Below are 25,797 nucleotides of genomic sequence, written 5' to 3' on the forward strand. Positions count from 1 at the left end.
AAAGCAATGTTACTAGATGAGATGATTCAGCCTTTGGTATCAGTGTACCCAAGAGTTTCTCAAAGTTATGCAAACATAACAAGAAACATGGAACTGCAAGACATTTCAGCTGCAATACAAGCCAAACTCTCTGAGCCCCAAAAAGAAGGAAATCTTAGAATACTGGTGCAAGTGAATTAAAGGAGTTACTCATAACGCAGCTGAGGGGCCACTGTCAGGCTTACTTGAACAAACTGACTGCACTCTACTGAAGGACTCAAGAATATGGCCACTAGACACCTTTTATAAATTCTATGATGTTTCCCAGTCACCCTGGGAAACATTGAAAGAAAAAAATGTTGATCAAACTTCACGTGCAGCTTTGGTAGATACTTGTACTTGAGAGCATTCTTAGCAAGTAGATAACTAACCAGTCAGAAATGCCTGATACTGGATGGTAGTCAGTAGTTCAACATGTGATGTGACGCATGCAGAATGCATGGCATGATCCGAGTATGTGGAGTTGGGCTGCTGTGCAGCTGGATCACTATATATGCCTCTGGGGCAGCCTGTTGCAGTGAGGTCCGAGCTTGGAGTCACCCACTCTCCTGCTGAGAGCAGACCCAGGGAATGGTATCAGCTGCTTTGTTTGACAGCATTTGCAAAGTTGAAACATACCCTAGCAGAAAGCCCAAGAAATAGGCAGACAGACCTTTCTGATGTTTGCTGTGCAGACTGACAGAGCACTGCGAGAGGCTGCTGAGTTTAATGGAGGATGCAGACCAGAAGACTTGGCGTTGCAGTAGACCACTGTACAGAAGATGAGCATTAGCAGTGACACCAAGAGCACTAGGGAGCCCCTGGATTAATGCTGGTGCTTTGGAAAACTCGAGTGGCACTGCTGCAGGTAAGTGCCAGTAAGTTGCTCCTAAAGCAGCTGATGAGGGAAGGCAGGTTGTCCCAAATACTGGAGGACTGGCTGCAAGATCTGCAGTATTTGCAGTCCCTCCTCAACACTGCATGAGGCAGCAGTCTGATGGTGCTTCAAGACCCTTAGGTAATCCATTTATAATAGAATTATTTTGTATTCAGCCATAATGACTGTACAAATTCTGTGAAATTGCTTTTCAACTCCATCATTAGCTCAGTTTATAATAGAATTATTTTGTATTCAGCCATAATGACTGTAGAAGTGTTGTGAAATTTCTTTCCAACTCCATTATTACCTCAGCGTTTACCATTTGATCATAACAAAGCTAACAGCAATAAACTACTGTAAAGTCCAATACAAGTTTGCAATTAACAGTAACTATTTGTTTTCAATGGGCTCTTTTCTTGTGGAGAAATCTTAAATGAGTATTTCCCTTACCCTCACAGCTGTTGTGAGCAGATTGTCCCTTCACCTGTTTTTCTTTGGAGAGATGCTCTTTAGTGCGATGCTTTGCTGGAGTTGGGTGCACTGAAAAAAGTTCGATGTGGGCTTAAATCTAGTTATGAACATGACTTGAGACACACACAGTGTTTTGTTAGACTTACTTTTGTTTGTTTTGTGAGATTCTCTGTGCATATTACTTTGCTGGCTTGCTTATATGCTTTTTAAAAACAAAGGTTCAGAAAGGGCTTGTTTTTGTCTGAGGTGAGAGGTAGGGCTCTGCAGAAAAAACTTGTGGGGACTCCCTGAGGCTGAGGCTTTCTGACTTGACACAGTAAAACCAGATTTGAACTTAACCTGCTTGTGGGCTTCTCTTTTTGTAAACTGGTACTTTAACTCAGAAAAGGAAGCCGCCTTGTGCTGAGATTTTCTTTTCTCGTAGTTCATTGCTGTTCCAAGCTGATGTTGCAAGGCAATGTAGAACTTGCTTCAAATGCACCCCATATCTGGAGATTATTGTGAGGGTGAGAAGAAGATGACATTTCCTAATAAAATGTGCTAAAACTTTTGTTACCTTTCATTTAGTCTTGAAAAGTGGTCTGCAGAATTAAAACAAGAGACCACATTAAACCAACTACATCATCTTTATTTTCAGTGTGCTGCACACAGCAGAGGGAAACGATAAAGCTCCTTCACTGCTATATCAAAGTTGTCTTGATGCTTCTCCAGATCAAAGTAAAGGCACTTGCTTTTGTGTGAGAAACTGTTTCTTCCTCCAAGATGAGCACTGCCATGAAATAATTAAGTTTTCTGAGAGCTACAGAAGTTAACTTTAATATACACATCTATTCCCACCAAATGTATCAAAGCACGTTCCATTATTTTAGCATTGTATAAATCTGGGAGTCTTTTGATTGCTGTAATTTCTCTCTATGCCCATATTGCAGTTCCTTATTAGTTTGTCAGTGCTGCTTCAATCTTTCTCTGAAATAAGTCTTCAGTACTGCAGTAGCTTGCTAATCATAAATGGAGTTGCCAGTTTCAACTTTGCTTGGACATTGGTCTATTTGTTCCTTTAGCCATCCTAAATCTGCAAGGAATTCATAAGTGCTTCGCCCTCCAGGAGACTAGAAAAGCAATTATCTCCTTCCTGGATGAGAGTTTGTTTTTCTCTTTGAGAGTTAAGGGAGGTTGCGCTACTGCCAAATGCTTTCATTTGGCAATAAATATTTGCCTTTCACTGCAGAGATGGGTCATCTTGAATACATCTCACCTGACAATTTCTTCTCTTTCCAGTTATCTCCATTATCTCCATTACTTGTGGTGGCTAGGTGCTTTGTTCTAAACAGAGTATTTAGAGTATCTAGTGGGAATCTGTCAGACTAAAATGCACAGGCCATTGGACTATGCAGTGTATCAGAGATCCTGTTAAATTCTCTAAAATTAATCATAAAATAATCCAAAGCCAGATTTTCATAATACTGAGGCATCTAACAGTGAGGATAAACACCAAGGAGTATTTTCAGCAACACAGAAGAGTAGATGTATTGCCACCAGTGCAATCAATAGGTGTGAAGTGCCTAAAAACCTCTGGAAATATGTCTTTTCATGCAGGACTTAAAGCCACAGTAGGAAAAACTGTTACAAATGAAGTGGAGCACTTATTGCAGCCTTCCTATCCAAGAAATATGGTCCCTGTATAGATTATCTACTGAAGTTAGTCTACAGCATCTGGGTGCAAAACATGCATATAGGTTCATTTGTTTTTTGTTGTCTGTCCCCAGTTCCTTGTGAAAGTAAAAGAAGGTAGGTAGGAAGATTTTCAGTTTACTGAGACAGCACACCTGTCCTCAAATAACTGAAATAATACTTCATTTTACTTATGGCTTAGACCCATGTTTTTTAACTGTATGCTTTGGAGGGTTTTATTTCCAGCATCATGGAGTACTTTAGGTTGGAAGGGTGGTCATCAAGACCCATCTCCTGCTCCAAGTAGGGGTAACTTCAACATTTTGAAATTCTCTATGGATGAAGATTGTGCAGCCTCTCTGGGCCCCTGTTTCTGTGCTTCAGCAGTCTCATTGAAAACTTTGCCTGCTGCAACTTGAGTCTGTTGCCTCTCGTCTGTTCACTGGGTACCTCTGGGAAGAGTCTGGCTCTGCCTTCTGCATACCCCCCTTCCATGCATAGACGGATTTTAAACTGAAGCAAGCAGATATTACATGGCAATAATCCTCATTTTAGAGTGATTAGACATTTCTTTGATCTAAACAGAAACTGAATGCTACAGTGTTCATACTAATTATCACAAATATGCTTGAAGTTAACAGACTGAGAACATGCACTTGCTGTCTTTCCCATGTTCTTCCCCAAAAGCATCTGTTGCCACTGTCAGGTGTAAGATATGGGAGTTGGTGGGCCTCTGATCTGACTACTTTTAGCAGTTTTCGTGTTCCTAAATTTACATGATGGAATGATGCAAACAGCATCAAGAAGCTGTGGGGTTGCTTTAAATTGCCCTCCACCCTCACCCTACCACCCATGACCAAAATTTCTTGTTGAAATATGGAAATTACCCTAGTTGGTGAAGAATGTTTCTGGTTTCAGTTTCAGGCCTTCAGTTAAGAATATTTCCTGCAGAAGAAAAATCTGTTAGTTTATAAATAAGGAAATGTAGGGAGTAAGATAGATTCTTTGGTAAAACTGCAGTTCTTTACGCTCAGCTAGTAAAAATTGTAAATAAAGCATCACTGAAATGTAGTTAACAGAGGAAGTGTATTTCTACTATTATCATTGTGCTTCCTTCCTCATTCACCACATTTCATCACAGGTGACAGAACAGAAAAAATACAGATCAGAGAATTACATGTATACATATGTATATATATACATATACACAATATACATATTTTTAAAAGTAACATTAGAAAGACTATATAGGATTAGTATAAGTTATTAACATCTTGCCTTAACTGGTTTATTAGGTTGTGTTTTCATTTTGTAATGACCCTCTGAAAAGCTGATGTCAGCTTATGATTTTTTTTTTTTCACAGTCCTTAAAAATAAACACCTGTTTTCATGGGAGCTATTTAAAATGCAGGGGTCACTTCTCAGAGCAGTTTTCGCACACAGATCTTCTGGCAGCATCTGAGTGGGTCTCCCCAAGAAGCAGAACAGTGCAATGAAAAGACTACTAACATCTAGATGAGATGCATAAAGCCAGAGGTGGCTGGTGAAGGATTCGCTCTGTTATCAACAGTAAGGATGAAAATATTCCTTTCTTTGAAATAAAAGTTCAGCTGTCCAGAAGCCAGAGCATATGTTCAAGCTCTTTGAATCCTCAGGGCAGGATGTTATATCCACTGGCAGAGACCAGCATTTTAAAATGTGGAACCAACATTTATGGGCAGGCAAAGACATTTCTTCGTGTGTTCCTGTTAAAACCAGTAACGTGAGCAACACCTGGCAGTCACACTGGCTGCTGCTCAGCCTGAAGCCACAGGAGTGGGAGAGGGCTTGATTCGGGCAGGCGATGGGTGCTGTGGCACCGCATTGCCATCAGCAAACAGTGGCAACCCATGACATTGCTTCTGAGGGCAGGCTGGAGGGCAGGCTGGAGCAGGAGCATCCTGGTTGGAGGCATCCATGGCTGGTGAAATGGGAGCAGCAGTCATCTAGCAGCCTGGGATAAGTAAAATGGAACAGGACAAGCTACAGGAGCTCAAAGGAGGCATAGAGGGGAGAGCAGCTCAGGTGAAGAGGCCATGTTATGCCAAAGGGTTACAGCGCCAGTGAGTTCAGAGTACTCTCACCACTGAGTGGCAAACATAGAATAAAGGGATTTCTTTTTTTAAGTGAACTTTGTGTGATAATTAAAGAGCTGCAGTTAGCAGTAAGATGCTCAGAGGGAGAAAAATAACCTATGAAAGTATGATGCATAATAAGATAAAAAATATTTGCTGTAGTGTATAAATGATCTCTCCCTCAAGACTGCAAAATTTCTTATATTGAAGAAAATAACTCCAATATCATGTTCTGACTACGCATTATTTTCTTTAACATGGTATAATGCTCTAAAAAATATATCCTGATATTTCTGCCTACTGCTTTGTTGTTGCACTGTGCTAACAGTCATCCGTTCCCTCATGGCCAAACAAATATGCACTGAACTGTAATAGTCCAGCTAGTTTTGATGCAATGTTAGCATTGATTAGATTTGTTCAGCGTGCTGCCTGCCTAAGCATGCATAGCTTGTGTTGAAATTTATGGTGCATTTGGACATAGCATCAGATAATTTCGAAGGCATTTGTGTCAAGGGGACAATATGGTGAGTGTCTTGGGGGTCACATTAAAGAACTGGCTGTGCTGGCATGCAAGCCTGTGAGAGATGAGAAGGGGAAGATGGACTGAGCCCTCAACACAATTAACAGCTTCTGGTAGTGGGCTTTTTATTTGTTTTTCAAAAACTCTTAGGTCATGGTTGAATTTGGTTCTTTCAGGTTTTGTGCTCTCAGGTCAGCTTTGGATGTGTTTAAATAGAACATGAAATTTCTGTGGAAGAAAATATTGTGAAGACCTGGTTAATGCTACCTGTCTTGATTATACAAATACACCAGGACTACCCTCAGAAAACATGCCTTTGGTATCTTGCTTTAAAACTTTCAGGTCTTGGAATAAAATTCCATTGCCTCAAGGTTTGATTATAGTAATTTGGATTAAGGCAGGGAAAAAAATGTGCTAGTTACTTGCCAGTTCTTCCCCACAAAAACAAGGGAGTGCGTAACACAGTGTTCCTCCCAAGGCTGGGTTGTGCAGGCATGCTCAGTAGAATAACGTGCAAAACTTTGAGTAAGGCATCACGTTTGCTGCCCCCTGCCCAAGTGGTGCAGATAGTGCTCGAGCTGGAACACAAGCCAGCTTGTTTTCCAGCTGGGCTGATTTTTTATTGTTGTTTTCTTTTTTTCTTGTTTTTTGTACTCAGAGGAGCAAATGTGTCTTTTATCACCGATTTCAGTGGTGTGGCTGGGGATGTACATAGAAAGCAATGTCCATGTGCTTTCAAGAACAGACTTTACATTTTAAGGTTCTTTTAGTCAGTCTCCAGAGAGATGAAAATATCCTCTTAGAGAGCTTTGTAACAAGCAGATATTAAAACTAATTTTCACTTTTATTGTTTACTTCTGATTGCTGTACTGGTCTCATGTGAATCATTTTTATATCATGCCTTATTAATTATAAAACATATGAATTATTAATACCCCTGGCTTACATTGACTCATAAGGCTGGATATGTAGACATCTGAGTTTGCCTACCTTGTTGAGTATCTAACTGGTTTATTCTCATGATACTGAGAACTTGATCAGGTTTTGATGGTTTCATTTTTCTACCACTCCCCCCCCCCCCCCCCCCCATGTGCCATTAGATTGTTTGCAACTATGAAAAAAAGGTTAAGCACAGATATAAAGGGCCTGAAAGAAAGCATTTTCTCAAAGCAGGGGCTGTGCTAAACATGGATCTTAAGGATGCAAACCCCAAAAGAGTCTTGAAGTCAAATATTAAATGCTTTTTTCCCACTGGCTGTTCATTTCCATAACAGCCCAGAAACATCTGCTGGAATTGAGTTAACTAGATGCATATTTTATTATAGAAAAAAATGCTCAAGGTTTTTCTGCAAATTTATGACATCAGTCTGGATAAATACCCACCTAGGTCTGGAGCAGATGCCTGGCTTTGGTACCTGGCTGCCTTTGCTATTTGTCCTATTGTACACAGCACTGACAGTTTCTGTTCTTGTTTGTCATTTTTGGATGAACTGATTCAAATTCACTGTTCTATTCACTAAACCAATTGTTGTCTTGATTAAATGCACGCTATAAATATGTGTTTGAGTGGTCCTGGCTTTGGCATGTGAAGTGATTGGAATGAGCTGTGGAAGAAAAGTGTTGCCTGGAGTCTGATAAGAAAAGTAACTTTTCCACATGTGGATGATTTGACTTTCTGAGGTTTGATTTGACTTTCTGAGGACTGAATTAATCTGTACTTACTGTGTGGTGCTGTAATGCAGTACTGTTAACCAGAACAAGCAAGGCTGTTTTTTTTGGTTTTGTTTTTTAATACCCATAGCTACTAATAATATTTTCCACAAGTATTCACTCTAAATACATTATATTTTGAAAAATATATGACCATCGCTAGCTCTACTGTAGTCACCACATAGCAACAGTCTTCTGTTTGATGATTAAAAAGCTCCTACATACAAGATATTCATTAAGCCTGAAATTTTGTCATCATTTCAAACCAGATGGTACTTTATACTGAAATTACCTCTTACATTGACCATCAGTGAAATTACAAGGAACTTGGCAAGTACTGCCTGGTAGCTTGCACACATGGATTGCTCCTATCTCATTATACCTAAGTACTGTTGACTATTTTTCTTTAAAATTTCCAAGTGTAACTGTATAGACTTAAGTTTTTTGTACAGTAAAATCAAACTTCTATGATGTGAATCCATGTAGCAGGTCAGCACAGGGAGGCTGCTATGCTGTTAATTCACTCCCTGTTAGTGCACATTAATCCCCCATGTAAGCAAGCCCTTACTTAAGCTCATTTCAGTGTAAATGATTTCCCCATGATGAGCTTGCATCCATGACCAGAATCAGAGCATAAATAAAGCTTCAGATGCTCTTATATGCATCTAATGCAAATCATACCACCATTTCTGAATTAAATCCATTAGTTTCTCCCCCTACCCATCAAAGCAGACCTGCCTTTGTCTTTTTTAACCACAATTTTTTATCTTCTGCATTGCAATCTTTATTACCCTTACCAGCTGGAAAGCAGAAACAGATGGCTCAAATTATTTGGACATCATTTTATCACTAAAAATCAAATTACAAAAGCTTTCATAGAATAACTTTTCTCATCTGTTAAGTTTTCCATCTTTATTTTGGGAGAAATAGACCAAATTTATTTTTATATCTGGTGCCTGCTTCCTTTGCCAGCTAGTTGAGGGGCAGCTGTTAATTATTTATCCTCCATTTGCCTGCAGATCTGTTAGTTACCCTGCCAGGAAAGACCTCCAAGCAGCCACGTAGGTGACAGCATTTTGATGTTGTAGTCACATCACATATAAGGGTAAAGCCACATCATGTTTTATGCGAGTTGTCAGGTCCAACATCTCATAGAGTCAAAACACAAGTGATTGTAGCATTAATTTAGAAGGAACCAAACAAAGCAAGTACAGGATAGGCAAGTATGCTAGAAGCTGGCCCTGCTGCGGTTACTGGCATCTTCATGGGCTGCTTGTTTACATTTCTATTTTTGAGTGAAACAATCAGGTAATGCAGGACAGTGTCTTTAAAATCTTCACTTAGGAAATGGATGTGCCTTCATCAGAGTGCTTGGGATTCTGTCCCAGGATCACAAATCAAGCGAGACAAAGCCAGCCTGGGAGGAAAATGGACAGGTGAACCATCTCACATGAGCCCTTGAAAACTTGCTTCACCCATTAAAGATTCAATATATTGGTTGAATAAAATGTAATGCCTTCCTTCATTATCTTTACATTAAATCACATGATTAAAGAGAAGGGGCAAGACTGTGGTTTATACAGAACAGGCTTTTCATTCTACATCACGTGACTGCGATGATAATGAGCACCCATAAACACAATTTATTTAGATGTGCTGAATCCAGGGCAGCCGTGCATTACCATGGCAGTGTGAAACAGCTGAAGCTGGAGGAGCATCTCACAGTACATCTTTTAACTTTGTAAGTTTTCCGATTGCATTCTCAAGGAGTCTAAGTCCACTGTCAATAAAATGAAAATGAACAGCCTGAAGTATAACTGCACAGTGTACTCCAGCAGTTAGAGAGCAGTGGCATGAGACGGATCCAAAATCCGTACTTTGCTAAGTCTTAAAGGCAGGACCCTTCCACTAGTATAAACTGATTTTTTGCTGATTCATGCCAGCTGTTATTGACCATACATCATTTTGGTGCTAAGAGAAGATAATATAGACATAACTGGTGAGACACAACAGTGACTATAGCAAACACAACCTGCTGTACTTAGCTGCTGTCCTGCTTAGCAAGTCACCTGGAAAGATTTGTAATAATTATTTAGGTTTTCTTGTGTTGGAAACAGTCACAGCAACTTGGAATATTCTCTGATAGTTTAATTTTATTCTTATTACTCGGGAGAAACTAAAAGTACCCAAAAATGCATAGAGTGGTAACAGCTTTTGAGAATATCTGCAAAAAAACAGCTTTTCATTAGATCTTGTCACCAAGCTTAGAATTTTTTTTCATATTTCTAGTCCTCATCTTCATACAATAAAATATTTATATTAGCAAGTATTTAGCTTGTTAATCAAAACTACTAAAAAGGCCAGCTTCTCAGAGGTGATACTGTAGGAAAAGAGAAAAAGCTTAAATTTTGTGAATATCTTAAAGCCTCGATGATACTGATGGTTTGTCTCCAGTTGGGTGTTATTCTGTACCAAGAACAGGTCTGTATTAGAAAAGCAGCATTTGTTCAATAGAGTAGATTTTATATTCTGAACCTTAAGAGTATTTAAATCTTTATTCTTAAAGTTTTCTATTGTGAAATTATGCCAAATTAGTGAAATAAATTATGTGAGTAAAATGAGGTATAAATTCTCTTTGATTATCTTGCAGCTGTTTGTACTGGTTTTACCCTGGTTTATTTAGAAAATTTCCACTAGTTTATTTTTTATCAAGGTTGAGGTTTTCTGTTGAAATATATATACACACACACATAGATACGCACATTTATCTTCTTAGATCCAAATTACAGTGTTACAAATGGTTTTCTGTCTTCATCAGTTTGCCACATTTCATACAGCTGGATCCCTGCCACATCCTGCTGTGTCAGGGTAACAGTGACAGTGTCAATAAGTAGCCATTTTTTCTTTCAGATCTTAAAGTTGTTCTTACGGCTATTAACATTAGAGCAAAAGTGGCTGTGGTATTTTATGGGCTCCCCTGAAAGCAAGATCCCTTCTCCAAAGCTTGAGTAATCTAAACATCCCTCAGCTTCTCGCTGAGATTGCAGGCTCTGTGTAATCCCCATTATATATTGCCTTCCAAATTCCACTTTGTAAGCATCAATAGTTTATATTTCTTTCAGTATTGCCAGCAAACTGTCATCTGAGTTTACAAATGTGTCACAGGAGACATTTTTCAGCTTTTGACACAGCTCACCACCCGTAACTGAATAAACAAGTCCAAAATGTCCAAGTCAGCTTCTCTTCAGCACAGATAAGGCGAGACACCTTTTGGTGTGAAATTCAGAGTCCATTTCTCAAATGAGTTTCTGCAACAGTGCATTCCCATATGGTAAAGCATAATGCATACAACAGGCAAGTACTACTTGCCCTGAATTACTATATCTATATATTAACCCTCTATATAGGGGTAAATCCTGAGCATGCCTAACAGATAAGCTAGAAAGGAAGAAAAAAATGAATCATTTTCCTTTCTCCTCAGTTTAGCCTCTTTGGTATGCATTGACAGAAATGAGGCAGGGTTCTGATTTAGTGCATGAACGTTGCTAAGAAGATTAGGTTTGAGGGAAGAGGAAAAGAGTTTGACATGGTTAATTGACATGCTGCCCAGGCAGACCCGCTCTGAGAACACAGTGCCATCAGTGCCTGGTGCTACCGAATGGCCACGTCCCCATGCACTGCCCGCTCTTACACTACCTCTCACACCTTCTTCAAGGGTAAATGCTACACAGTGTGATGTTTTTCCTTGCTGCCTAATCACTGAGGATAGCAGTGACAGACCCCTAGGGCAGCCAGCACCAGCAGACACTCCCTTTCATTTCTTTCTAGTTTTACAGCTTTGTTATCTTTGGTGAAGTGTCAGGTTGGTGGTAGTCATCATATTATAGGTAGAGTCTGTCAGACCACTGAGAAGGCTTGAAAGCAGCTTTCTGCTTTGAAGCCATAGCTTTTGTACCATTTACTGCATACTTCAGCCTCAGGAGCTTTGCTGTCAGCGTTTCTGCTCCAGACCCACTGTTACGTGGATGTGCTATGCATCTCACTGGCCACTTCCTATCACTGAAAGCAACCCACCCTGGGGAGTACCCTCAGTGGCATCACGCAGCTAAGGGGATAATGGCCACAGCTAGAACTTTTGTACAAGGAGAGAGCTGTAGCATGTGCACTTCACAGGTGGGTGAGAAATAATAGAAGGCAGAAAGGAGAAGCAGCAGTATGGGAGATAGGAGCTAGTAACAGGGGGAAAAAAAAGGCTGTTCTCACCATTTTCAAATGGGTGCTTAAATATTACCAGTGGGGTGATAGTTATTAGCTTGAACCTGTTCTTTCACCCAGCTCCTCTCCTGCAGGCCAAAATCAGCCTTGTCCCACACCCCACATGTTGCTGCACAGCAGCGAAATGCAGCGATGCAAAACAGGTCCTCTGCTGTGACACGGTGCCATACCTTTGACTAAGCTGTCCAGATGTGACCACATGTGTGAGCGCTCTGCATGGCTTAGCTGCTTTTGACTTGGTAAATAAGAATCTTCATCAGGCAATTAGAACTCTTCTCGTTGATAATGCTAATGACAGCTGAGCTGATGAGCTGTAGGCTGCTCTGCTGCTGAATTTAGCCAGTGATAAATCTGAATTTTCTTAAGAAAAACACCCAAAACCATAGAGAGTTGGTGTGGTTTTATTCATGTGTTGGAGATAAAGGGCAGTGAAAGAGGTGTCAAGACTATTTAATGTTTTTGTGCTTACACAGGTGATGCTACTGCTGGTGTTTTACCTCTGGTCTTCTACCTTTTCCATGGGAAATTCCCAGGTTTTGCAGCACTGTAAATTAGTGGATAGGGAGCTTGGGGAGACCTGAGGGATTTAATGTTTCTAAGTGTGGGATTTGATTTCACTGCTCCTAATAAAACCAAGCTATGATGGACTATTCCATGTTGAACTGACGTTTCTACTGTGAGCTAGCGCAGCAGTTACCCAGAGCAAGTTTTATGCTAGCACATCTTTGCCTTTTTCACATCATCATCATAACTTCCTTAGTATTTTTTTTCCAGTCTGTTTTCCCTGTTGTTGTTGGATTTTTTTAATATAAGTATGTACTGTTAAAGTAATGAAGGCTACTTGAGGGAAACTTGATTACAGGTGATGTGAAAATTGCTCAGGGGCGTGTATTTGTTTTGCACAAACTGTGGAAGTGAATGGAATAAGTGTCCTGAATGGGCTAAGCCTTCCTTTTCCTCTGTTTTCTATTCAGGGTTTGAACATGGGCACGCAGCCATACTCTGTAACCAAGGCAGAGATCCCCGACCATGTTCTTTACACGGTAGGAACGTGTGTGCTCATTATTGGTTCCATTGGCATCATCGGAAACCTCCTAGTTCTCTACACGTTTTACAGGTACAAATATTCCTTTTACAGTTAATCTGACTGACCTTGAGGTTCATGTGTGCCTGTGTGCAGATGTTCTGCATTGATTCCCTCTTGGAATAAATCTCCAAGCAAAGGCTGATGGCAACAAATTGGGGGGGCAGGGAGGCAACCCCACCCCCCATCCACACACATGACTGATAACCTCAGTGTAAATTCCTCATGTTTTGAGGAATCAAAGAAAATGAGACAATAAATACCTTGTTATAGAAAAATTCCAATTGAAACTTTAAAGAAGAGTTTAATACTTTTAATGATAGAAACCACAGCGTCCCTGTTGCAGACTTCTTTGCTCACCCTGTAGAATTTGCAGAAAAACCTGACAAAAACTGACATTCTTCCCAGCAGCCCAGATGTCCTGGAAGGACCAATGCGCTACATGAAATGAGCTCATGCCATCAGTGTATTCCCTGCTTCAGGCAGATCATAGGATTTCTGTCAGTTTGTGTGCTCACTTGGCTTCTGACACTGTCATAGACAGCCAAAGGTACTACAAAAATCTCGTGGAAAAAATAAATACCCTTCTTCTGTCCCACACTGTGATGGGACACAAAATCCTCCTCACTCACTGCTTGCTGTGATCATGCATGTTGATGCAGAGGGGACTTACAATGCTAGAAACACCAGTGGGGTTATGAACCAAGAGTTAGGTTCCTATTCTTAAATGTTTAAGGTAAATCAATTAGTTTAGTTATTCTGAATAACTGGCCTTTAATATGAGACAGGGGAGAAATTGGATTCACTGCAACTGTAGATACCTTCATGATTTTTGAAATGCAGAGCAAGCTCTCAATTTTTCTTGAAATCTGTTTGTTTTAGCTGGTATAATAAAAGCATTAAATTGTCAAAGTAGGAAAATCTCCATAGGCAGATGAGCACCTGTGAAGGTGTGAACTCTGCACCCTCTCTCACCCAGTTGTTGCAGGCAGTTATGAGACCCAAGATTTTGTTGGAATTGCAGCAGATTTGAGATGGCTTTCTCAATTTCTTTTTCAGTATTTCTTTATTAGCATGAGAAACAGATTCGTTAGCTGCAAATACTGATACTTTAAAGCACATCAGAAAGGCCTCAGCTGTTCAACTTTATACACTGAAAGAGGCGTTTGAGGGAAAGAAACAATTATTTCAAACTGTTGAGAATTACTGCATTCAGGTTGCAAGAACAAAGCTATTTATAAAATCCTGCTTCCTCTCTATGGCTCACAGAGCATGCCAGGTCATCTCTTTTTGTATTATATATGTACCTAATGCTGTGAGAAGTCCTGAATTCAAATTCTAACTATCAAAGCTCTTTACTTTGCCATGTGACCAATACAGAGGTTCACATTGAGGTGCTGCTAGTTCAGTGTTACACCTTCTCAGTATAACCCTCAAAAGTGCCAGTTTTAAGGTAGATTTGGGTGAGCTGAAGTCACAAATTAATTTAACTTTCCTAGTGGGACTGTTGCTCTGTTGATGAGAGCAACAAGGGCATATTTAACCAAATAACCCCAAGTAGAAGTGAGAGGTTCTTTATCATATTACCAGTATCTTTATTCCTCTTAACCAGAGCCAAGGGTAATCTTGAATACCAGCTGAAGATTTCCGAGGAGGTTGTAACTCCAGATATTCTTAAGAAGTGAGACTATGTGAGGTGTGAGGGGAAAAAAATGGAAGTCATGTTTGTTTTCTTTGGATAAACTTTGCTTGGAGACTGGCTGCTGCTTTTACACTCCTCGTGATGGTGTTTAATGTTGCCTGTTGATCTGTGGCTGAGAGCTTTTGTTCTCTCTTATGAGATGTATATGAACAAAAGTATTTTTTTTCAAATCTCTGTGCATGCTCTATTGTACTGTAGCACTTTGCAAAGGGTCATTTAGTTAGTGGTAATGCAGTGACTCCTCAGGTTAGCAGCTCTTAAAAATTCACCAAAAGCAGATCCTTTGTCTCTGTAACCTTCAGATCCTGGTCTTGTGCAGTGTGGGACACATTCAGTGTTACTGCACTTACAGGGAATGGCTCTTCTTCTGAACAAATCTATATTTTTCAAGACAGCTGGATTTCTCAGTTTGAAGAAACAATCCATTTTATCTCCCCTGCTATTGTCAGTCATAATTTTGAAATGACTGCACATGTAGCTGCAGTAATTGACTGATGATTAACAATTGATTGATTGTAAGTAACCACCAATTCCAACCTGGGTAGTATTTGTTTATGCTAGTAAGCAAAATTATGAAGTTAACTATTCACTTAATCGATTTAAAATCTTGTATTTCTCCTGTTTTTAAGCAACAAGAAGCTGAGGACACCCCAAAACTACTTTATAATGAATTTGGCTGTGAGTGACTTCCTGATGTCAGCTTCTCAGGCACCCATGTGCTTTGTCAACAGCTTGCACAGAGAGTGGATACTTGGAGATATAGGTACTTTTCAACAATAATTCGTACCTCACCAGCTCTGCACTGTCTGCAGCATATTTTAGCCATAGCAATCTTGGCTTGTGCCATGGAGACAGCAGCACTAGACTCTTGAGTGACAACCCCGGTTCTTGACATCATCAGTCAGCATGATGGCATCTGTTTTGCGTTACACGTTTGGTTTTTTCATCTTACTTATTTTAGAAAGAAAAGAGTCAACATCAACATGTAATCATGTTACCCTTTAACTTGTAAGGGCAGATGCTATGGCTGAAGATGGATAGAAAAGTTTTAAGTCATAAATATTTTTTTCCTGTATTAGTTTAAGAGGCAATTAATATTTTTATTTAGAAATGTATGTGGATATCCAATAGCATGCTTCTAGGAATCTCACATTTAATTAAGAGATTTAAATAATGATAGTCAGTTGAGGACTCTGGAAATTTAAGCTCCTTTCTTTCCAACTGCAAGAAAGAAAAGGTGTTGTAAACTCAAATTATAGCTGAAATGTGAGTATAGCGAGTTCCTCAGAAGGCTTAATGCTCAGTTTGGTACTGCTCATCACATCACTGGGTGAAAATTTGCACCTAGTGGTTGTGTATTGGTGGAGCAAGCCCAGAAACCATGTATTATTTAACAGCACAGAAGGGCCTCTTCTGTAGTTCAAGGATGTTTTTAGTCTTGCTCATACCCTTAGATAAAATCAGTGTAAATTATCATGCTGCCATAAATGAAGCAAGTGATTTGGGTTGATTGTGATTTGGTCCTATATTGCAGGTTACTTATAAAGACTTTAGAAGAAGTCTGCTTCAAGGCTGAATCTGGTATTTTGTCTGCCTCCCATTCCTGGTGGGCTGTTGTCTATAACAACATGGGGTGATGCAAGATCTCAAAAAATTAGTGATCATTCAGCGCAGGTTTCTGAATCAAATTAGGGACAGTGTATCTCTACAAGTTTTCATCTGCTAGCGCAATGCCTGAATGAAAGGAGGGGAAAAAATCCTGTTTCATGTAAGAACTGTCAGTTTTTTAAAAAGTGCTGCTATTAAAAATAAGAGCTGGAGCTATGTTTTACAGCTGATCTTTTAGCCATCAAATTTAAACCACTTCTACATTTTTAAGACACATAAACTAAAGTAATTTTTTGAAACACCCATCTGTCATTAGCAGATAGATGTCTGCTGCAGCCTGTTAAGATCAATATATTGGGCAACAGTCCAGGAAAATGTAACTTTAATTAGATTGGATTTTCTTTGAGGCAGTTTTCCATTGACAAAAGGTTCCCAGTTGCAGCCCACAGTGGCCTGTTAAATACATACATTTGTATTTTATTAATATTTGTGTTTTTTCTAATAAACATTTAATAACTATGAAATTGTGAGGCTAAGAAAATTCTTCTAATGGGGAAGAAATCCTGAGCCAGGAAAAAAAGGGGAGGTTTATCATGTCAGGCTCTGAGAGAAAACATGCATCTGTTTTTAAAAAGTCCCTGACATTGCCATTTTCTGCTTCAGGGTGTGAATTGTACGCTTTCTGTGGGGCACTCTTCGGAATAACCTCTATGATGACTTTATTAGCTATTTCTGTTGACCGCTACCTTGTGATCACTAAGCCCCTGCGATCCATACAGTGGACTTCAAAGAAACGCACCATGCAGATCATTGCCATCGTGTGGCTGTACTCGCTGGGATGGAGCGTGGCTCCGCTCTTCGGGTGGAGTATGTCATCTGCTCTTTATCTCTTCTAGCGTTCCCTATGTGGTCTGTTTTAGCCTTGCTTGGGGTATAAGAAAATGAGTTCTTTGATAAGTTCTCGAGTGGATGCCTAGCATCCACCTAATGGTTTGTTGTCATACTGTATATCTACACCTATTGCAGTGCAGATACCCTCCTCCCCGCTACCCCCAGGTTGTATTAGAGCAGAACAAATTGCACATGGAGCATCAGGTGTATCTGAGAGTCTGGCAGTCAGGTCCTGCTCTTCATGTGTGCACTTGCATTCTCAGACCACATGTATAATGCAGCCAGCATAGCTCTTGAAGATATGTATACAGTATGTGATTTATTTTAAGTGCTCAGTCGTTGGATCAGCAACGGCACAAGATTTGGGTGTATGTGTGAATAATGTATTCTATGTATTTCATAGGTTCCTATGTGCCTGAGGGCTTGATGATATCCTGTACGTGGGACTATGTAACCTACTCCCCTGCAAACAGAAGTTACACCATGATTTTATGTTGCTGTGTGTTTTTTATTCCCCTGATAATAATATTCCATTGCTATTTATTTATGTTCCTGGCCATAAGACGTACTGGCAGGTAAGCAATGTAGCTGAAATATGTAAATCTCTATATTCTTGTATTAGAAGATTTTCCGAAGTTTTTTATCTGCAGAAAAATCTGAATCAAAAATTAATCTGAATTGAAATTGGAAATAAAGTGGCAGATCATTAACAGCTGTAACTGGAGAAGTATTTTTGCCAATGTGAAAACTGGAATGGGTGTATGTATTTTGGAGTAGGGAAAGAAGTCTCTGGTGGTTCTAATCTTATCCCAGAGTGTGGTAATTAATAGTACCTCAGAAAACTTGAAAGTCTGGATTATTTGTATTTCAGATTTGCAACACAAGGAACGTGGTCCTTGTGCATTCCAGAACAGTTTTCAGCCCCAAGGGATGACAAATAACATGTAGCAATGGGGGCATCATCTGCCTTTGAGCCGCTCTGTAAACACAACAGTCCTCATGTTTTCTGACAGTTTTATTTAAGGCAGGCATCCCAGAAAACCTTGTGGTTCACTCAAGCATCACAACTGCACGCACAGTATCTGGCTATGATTGTTAGGACACTTTTTTTTTTCTCAAATTCTTGGTCTATATTTGAAATAAAAAATCATCAGGGTGTTAGATCTGTAAAGTAACTTCATTCTGACAGTTATTTTTCTCCTAATGAGCACATGACTCATCTTTGGTCTGATCCAGCACCAGTTGGAGTTGTGAGTCCTTCCTGCTGCCTGCAGTTGTCACCAGCTCTGATGGCTTTTCTCTGTGCCTATCTGCAGGCACTTGTTGAAGTAATTTGGCTTCACAAAGCTAAACTCCATTTTTACAAACATGTTTAGCTGTACGCCTAAATTGAAGTTCTTACTGAACTCTATTTTTTGGCCTTGGTCTTGGTTTTTACTATGCTTTGTGTATGCATATTTGATACCAAGTGAAGGAGCAAAGAATGCATCCTTAAAAGAATGGTGTCTTGTACTCTTGTACACCCATGAAACACAGTGGCCACAAGATTTTTCTATGCCTTTTGCTCACTAATACACTTTACAAGTATGTTCACAGTGTACCAGGAAGCACTTTGTTACCCTGCTGACCAGTAATTATGGTGTGCAGCCTGAAATATATCTTCATTTAACAACACTGATATGTAAAAGTAGTTATTTCTGTGCTAAACTATATAAAATGTTAAACCATATAAAACTGTTTTTTTAATAGTGTGGGGTGTTTGTCTGATGTGAGAAGAGAATCTGTTATGACGTTTTTTGGCAAAAATATTAGAACTGCCTGTTGTACTCTCCCCTGAAAATACTCTTCTCCAGTTAATAAATCTGCAGGGAAGTAAAAATGTCCCTGTCCCCTGTTTGGGGCCAGGTTCCTCAGAGCAGTCAGGATATTCCAGCACATGTTACCTCGTGAGCTGTAATTTCTGCAAGCTGTTCTTCCCTTGAAAACAAAAAGCCATAAGATTTGAATTGTGCATCCAACTCTGCCTTTGCTTGCTCCGCCTCTGAGAGCAATGGAGGCCAAAGGATTCCAATTTCTTCACCCTTCCAACTTGAAACTCTCCTTGTGTTAGGATAAGGACACAGCAGTCCTGTCCTGTAGTCCCAGGGGTTCTTCTGGCTCAGTCTCAAAGGCAAACAAATCTCAGACAGCATGCCTGGGACCATTTTACTACATTAATTACCTTTCAGAGTTTTTAAATATCAGAGGACAAAAGAAGAGTTAGAGCAGGGAAAGATGGAATCTGCTTCATTTTGCATATTGCGGAGAACGTATTAGCAAGGTTGCACCTCACTTTTTCACCCTCCTGCTTGACATATCTATATTTTTTTCCCCTCACAGAGATGTTCAAAAGCTGGGATCCTGCAGTCGGAAATCCTACCTCTCTCAGTCCATGAAGAATGAATGGAAACTGGCAAAAATTGCTTTTGTGGTCATCATTGTGTTTGTCTTGTCCTGGTCTCCATATGCTTGTGTCACTTTGATTGCCTGGGCAGGGTAAGTGGAAATCAGGGGAGCATGGGTTATTCTGAAATATCAATATATTTAGTACTGTCACCCACAAGAAGCAGATTTCCCTTTTGAAAGGGTTTTAAATAATTATTACACTAGAGATGATACTGCATTCTTCACTATATCCTTGTAAATAGAGCCAGAAGGATTATTTGTCATGTATTTTAAAATTGTTATGACTTTTTATCTGCTTTTTTTGGTACACATTGTTTCCTGTCCCCCATAATACTTTCTTTGTATGAATTGGAGGAGTTACCTCTTTTCTCTCTTAATACCTGTTCTCTCAAGAAGCTTCCTCCATTCTCTGACAGAACGTGGAAAAGAGGTTCTACTCCCTGATATTCATCCCTGAGCTCCCATCTTCCTCCAACCACTTCCTGCTCCAAAGGGACCTGTTGTCTTGTCAGTGCATGTTCTTGATGTCAAGGTCAGGTTGGATGGGGCTTTGAGCAACTTCATCTAGTGAAAGATGTCCCTGCTCATGGCAGAGAGTTTGGACTAGATAATCCTTAAAGGTCCCTTCCAACCCAAATTGTTCTGTGATTCTATGATATCAATTGTGCTTATCCTGCATGGACATTGATCACACTTGATTGACTGTGGGAGCCTAAAGTCAAGAGAAGAATATTGGTTTCAAACCCCTTCCAGTCCTCTCTTCCTTCTGCAGTGTTTGCACCTGAGTCATTGACACCCATTACTGTGCAGCATGGATGTTGCTGCTGAAAGATTTTTAGGTTTGATTCTGTTTTCTATTTTATTGCCATTCCCTTTTCCCAGATGGTCACAATGGGGTAGTTTTGGCGGGGTTTTTTGTTGGGGTTTTTTTGCCTAGTGTAGAAACAAGGAAGGTGATTCTTTGTGTTCCTGGTCAGCCTCAAATAGATAACTAATTACTTGCATGTCTTTCATCTTCTCCAAGCGAATAAAACCAAGTGCATGCTGTCAAATGCAAGCCTTTCATCTGAGCAGAGAATGCATTTGAATGAATTAATGTTACAGGGGTATTTCTTATAAAGAGATCACAGCACAAGAACAGTCAAAAAGAATAACATTTTTTTAGTAATTTAGTATTAATCCTAACGCTTCTGCTTTGTTTCAGTCGAGGCAACACCCTAACACCATATTCCAAATCTGTGCCAGCAGTTATTGCCAAAGCTTCTGCAATCTACAACCCCATCATATATGCAATAATTCATCCAAGATACAGGTACAGTAAACATATAGGTATGTGTGTAACTGTACATGCATGTGGTTTTTTACAATAAAGGAACTACTCTCATTCACTCAGCCTCACCCCATGTGGTGCCCTGACCACCCCATGATGGGATCTAGGTGGTCAGACCCTGCACCATGTCCACCTGGGACATGGGCAGCGCAGAATGCACATGGAGCTCCAGACATGGCCTCAGGGTGGCCAACAGAAGAAGCTAGATATGCATATATTCGAAGTTTGGTTTTCTGAAGGACTTAAGTCTTTACACCAACTTCAGTACTAATGCGAACAAGTTGCTGGACTTTGGGAGAAGCTCTGTAAGAATCAAAGAGCATTTTCATAGAAGTTCTGTGCCAAATGAGAGCTGTAGGAAGCCAGTAATCCAAACAGAGCTCCCTGCAGATGAGAAAGTTTTCCAAATATGCTGAAAATACTGGTTTTTTTCAGTAGCAGGCTTGCTAACTTTCGTCAACAAGTATTTACCTTCAAAAATAAAGCAGACATTTCTGAAATATTCTCCTTTGTGGAAATAAGTCTCTTCTGAAGGCTGTTTTCATATTTGTTTCATCTAGTTTTTTCAGGGAAAAGACTTTCCATTCTTTACCTTTTTCAAAAATATTAGCTTCGATTTAAAAAAAAGTTTTACAGCACACTAATGGGATTCAATGGGCAAAATGACATGTTGATTACTTCTCTGAAATACTTCAATTTTTCTGCAGATATGAAATATTTCTGAACCTATGCCTTCATAAGCAAATTATACTAGACTTTAATTCTACTTATTATTACAAATATCAATTACTGTATATTTTAAAACAGAACACTGTGCCAACGCAGCACAATACTCAAACATTGTTCATTCTCAATAAGCTGCATGGTTAGAGAACTTTTCTTGCCCTTTTATTTCCTTCTTAAGCCTCTCACAGCCAGTGAATGAGTTTCTGAGTTGAAAGGTTCTGCTTTTCATCCAGGCCCTCTGACTGCAGAAAGCTAAGGGATAGAGAGTATAAAGACAACTTGTTCCCACAGAGTAGATTATTAGGAAGGTAACAATGCACTGTAAAAAAAATATACTTCCATACTGTCATTCTGATAGGAAACCTACAAGATTAGGTGAATAGAATGATAATTTAATATGCCATAAAAGACACTCCTCCAAAGAACCAGAAATTTTTCCCTTTGCAAAAGAAAGTTCATTATAATCTCCCTCAATAACTTCTCTAGAGTATCCCAGTTGGTCTGCAGAGACCAGCTCAGCCTTCCCCAACATTTAGGGAAAGCATGAGAAGGAATCACCTTGCATTTCAGAAAGGTCAACTGCTCTTGCAGCTAGCTAGGACCTGGAGGTATGCGTAGTATGGACACATCAAAAATCTTTGTGTCTTTAGTCGCATGGTCCTAAAAGGAGTTACGAAGTACTTTTGCAATAGAGCAAGCTGGCATGGTGTGCTGCTGAACGGTTTCAAACAAGGACAAACTTACCCTGCACTTCCCAGAGACCATGCAAGCTAAAACTTATTTTTTGAAGTCAACATTTTATTTAGAAATGTCCTCCCAGCTTCAGCTGAGAAACATGTTCAAGTACTGGCAAAGTCAGTCACTTCTGTTAAAACTTCTGAAATACTTGGTTTCCAAAAATCCAACAAAAATAGTTTTTTGGGGTTTTGTTTTTGAGTTTTTTGTTTGTTTGCTTAACATAAGGAAAGGGATACAACTCTGCTGTTCTGAGCCCTACCTCCAGCATTAGGTGGCCTCCTAAATATTTGTTTTCCACCTTTACATCTCACTGCAGTGTAGTCAGGAGAGCTATACGTCACACAGAAGGTACAGCTCAGAGCTTGCAATTTCCTCCTGTAGCTCTGTGTAATGTGTTTTTGAAACACTGGCAGTGAAAAATACTTTATTATACAAAAGAAGAAATGCTTGTAACAGAACTGGTATTCAGCATATCTCTAGATTTTTCTGCAAGTCTTTCAAAGCGTACCTACCACAAAGGGATGCTGCATCAAAAGTTTGGACAAAACACGGGGATGCCATAGTGATAAATGTATAAATGCCACTAGATGGCAGGGTTAGTCGTTGGTATGAGGTTTGTCTCACCCGAGAAGTGGAAAACCTGCTAAATTATATTACCTGAAAACTAGGATTTGGGAGCTGCAAATTGAGCTCATTGTTTTGAATGTCTGATGAATGGGAGTGTGGTTGTAAGAACAGTTAAAAGTTTCTCAGAAGGCTGGTGGAAATACACCCAGAAATGGTGAAAACATATGTTTTGTTTGTAGATGTCAGCTATCATAATTAACACTGGTTTGCATCTCCAAAAACCTGAGTCCATCTTGTTTTTTGAAGGTTGCAGAGCACTTTAGAATAGGAGAATGACTAATCTCTGATAGTTTGCGAGAAGCTGAATGAGGTTTTTTGCATGGCTGGCTGACACATTTTGACCTGGTATTTTTTTCTGATCCAAAACTATTGTGTTCAGTGGTAATTCCTTATACTATTTTTGCAAGGTCAAGTGAGTGTTTTCAAAGCAGATACTATATAGTGAACTGCTTCAATTAGTCTTTTTTCCTACCAGCATCAGCTTTTCTAAGACTGTATTAAGAAAAAGGCTGGAGTCCACAACAGGATTTCAGACACTCTCTTAAGAAGTGTTTTGTTTTAATTTTTCCCTGCTTACCAATTTGTATTTCTAGACATATCAACAAGAGAAGTCTTTATGGAGTTGTTGTGAAAACACTTCATAGACTTGGGAATCATCCAGTCAGGAAAAGAAGTAATGATGGGTCCCTCGTTATGAATCAAGCATGCAGTTTTAGAACTGAAAAAGCAGCTACAGTACACCAACAAGTCAGCTGGTGAAAATATGTTGGTAGGACGAATTTTGCTTGAACAGTAAATAATGAATATGTATGTAAAGATCAGGGTTTCTGGATAATTTCCAAATCTCCTAATAATTCACCTTATGCCTTGAAAGTCACTTATCCAAAGAGGGGTAAATGGGCCAGTCTGTTCAGGTCCAAGAGTTAAGGATTTGGGCAGGGGATAAATTGCCATTTTGTATTGGAACTACTGACCTGAGTTAAATCTAAGTTATTTTCCAAATCTTTCTAGAAAGAGGCATCTAGAAATCAGGATCTAAAGAGTTCAGATATGGCTCAAACCAGTGATGCACCACTACCAAAGTAAAATGTTTTTTTGCACAGGGAATTGCTGTCACTACATCTTAACACCAACAAATCAAACAAGTCTTTTTGTGGGATGTCCCTACCTATAGCAATGAAAAAAGTACATTACAATGAATGTAACTGAAAATGAATAGTGACCTTTGTGCTAGCACTTGGCTTTTAAGAACTGGTCTGAGAAGTTAATTGTCATATATCCCCCTGCCCACCCACACACCAGCAGTATAAAGGAGAAAAACACTTCTGTCCCTGATACGTATCACTGGAAGTAACAAATGGGAGTAAGAAATTAAATGTATACAAAGTTTTAATTCATGAAATGCTGGTTTGTGGGGAAAGAAATTTTCCATTCCTTTAACAACCTGTATGTGAGAGAATGTCACTTGGCTGTGCTAGAGTTATTGTAGAAATTTCCTTAGATTTTGAAAGTTTTAGGTTTTGTAATCATTCCTTCATAGCAAACAGAGAAATTCTTCATCTCCATGTTTCCAACTTGCTCCCAAGTGAAGCACGCTTACACAAAAGTAATTTCTTCAAAACTGCTCCATCGTAAATAACTGAATAATCATGAATTATTTTGATTTGCATTATTTTCTCAAAAATTTGTTTGTACTTACTACATATTTGACTCTGGGTGACTCTTTCATTTCAGGGGTTTATAAAAATACCATTTAATAAGCACCTCAGTTTATACCTATTCTGTATTTCACATGTACAGTATTAAAACTCCCTTCAAAATCTGTACTTTTCATCCCAGCCCACAAAATGTCGCCCAACAGTCCTCCCAAATATTAGTAAAATTGAAACTCTGGTCCCTCAAGACATCAAAAATGTTCTTATGTTGTCCTTGAAAATTCACCATCAGACATACATTACCTGAACCCCCAGCATGAGGAGGTCTCTGCATGAACTTCCACTTAATAAACAGGATGGTATGTTTTACACCAACTTGAAGTTATTGAATAGTTTACAGCTCCAGATAGTTGTGGTAGACATCAAAAGTTATGTCTGTGTCTGAGGGAAGTGGTTCAGCTTCTCAGCTGGGGAAGAAAGCTGGCAGCTTCTTTTTCAGCACCAGCCTGAAGTCTTCAACATGAAAATGAACTTGTGGGGGCTTGGCATTTTCTCATGTCCTGTAAACCCTTGCTGACTCCAAAACTTTTTATCTTCTGCACAACATTAGCTCTTTGTTTTATCCAGCACCACGGTGGCAGCCTCCTGCACCCCCAAGCAGCTCGGTGGGGCTCTGCAATCTCACCGACGGGCATCTTGGCAGAATCAGTAATGATGGTGCGGGCAGAAAGCTTTCTTCAGTCCTTGTCGCCACTGTGGGCACGGAGCTGCTTGTTCAGTTGCCTTTGAAGTTAAAGAGCAAAGACACGCAGAAGTCTGATATACTGAGAGTGGTGATGATGCCAAATGTTGTTTGGTTTTGGGGGGGTTTTTTGGATTGACAAACTAGTGATCTCATCTTGTCATCCCAGAATCAGGTCTCTGATACTTTAATGTGTGTGATCTTTTCTGAGAATAGAAATGATGATTTAAAAAGCACTAGTTAATCAATAACCTGGTAACTATAGAAGCAAAGATTTTACAAAATACATCCACTTGACTTGCATCTCAGTGTAAAGTCAATACACTTACATCTTCCACTGATCCATAAGTCCCGTGCATCAGTTGTTTTGCATACACCATTTCCATACGCTTCTTTACTTGATCATTTACTTTTGTGCCAGTATTAACTTCATCTGATGGACTGAAATAATGGATTGGGAGCCACTGGGGAGGTGTTATAGCAAATGCAGCACTCTGGCTAGCATCGCCCTGCCAGTCCTCGGTGGCAGCAAGGGGCAAGGCCAGCTGGCATTGCATATGGGAGGCTCTTGAACTTTTGTGCTCCATGAG

At 39.6% G+C, this 25,797-nt stretch overlaps 1 protein-coding gene across 1 annotated transcript in view; it reads left to right on the forward strand.

The window, feature by feature from the left end:
• The first annotated feature begins 600 nt into the window (after positions 1–600).
• Positions 601–25,797, forward strand: part of LOC141942790 (melanopsin-like) — a 38,606-nt gene continuing 13,409 nt past the window's right edge. The window contains exons 1-7 of the mRNA XM_074866760.1: positions 601–886; positions 12,634–12,776; positions 15,075–15,208; positions 16,717–16,920; positions 17,348–17,519; positions 19,324–19,479; positions 20,594–20,701. Of these exons, the coding sequence (XP_074722861.1) occupies positions 848–886; positions 12,634–12,776; positions 15,075–15,208; positions 16,717–16,920; positions 17,348–17,519; positions 19,324–19,479; positions 20,594–20,701 (956 nt within the window). The 5' untranslated portion in view covers positions 601–847. The remainder of the gene's footprint in view (positions 887–12,633; positions 12,777–15,074; positions 15,209–16,716; positions 16,921–17,347; positions 17,520–19,323; positions 19,480–20,593; positions 20,702–25,797) is intronic.

Source organism: Strix uralensis, chromosome 4 (genome assembly GCF_047716275.1).
Source record: "Strix uralensis isolate ZFMK-TIS-50842 chromosome 4, bStrUra1, whole genome shotgun sequence".
Classification (NCBI taxonomy): Eukaryota; Metazoa; Chordata; class Aves; order Strigiformes; family Strigidae; genus Strix; species Strix uralensis.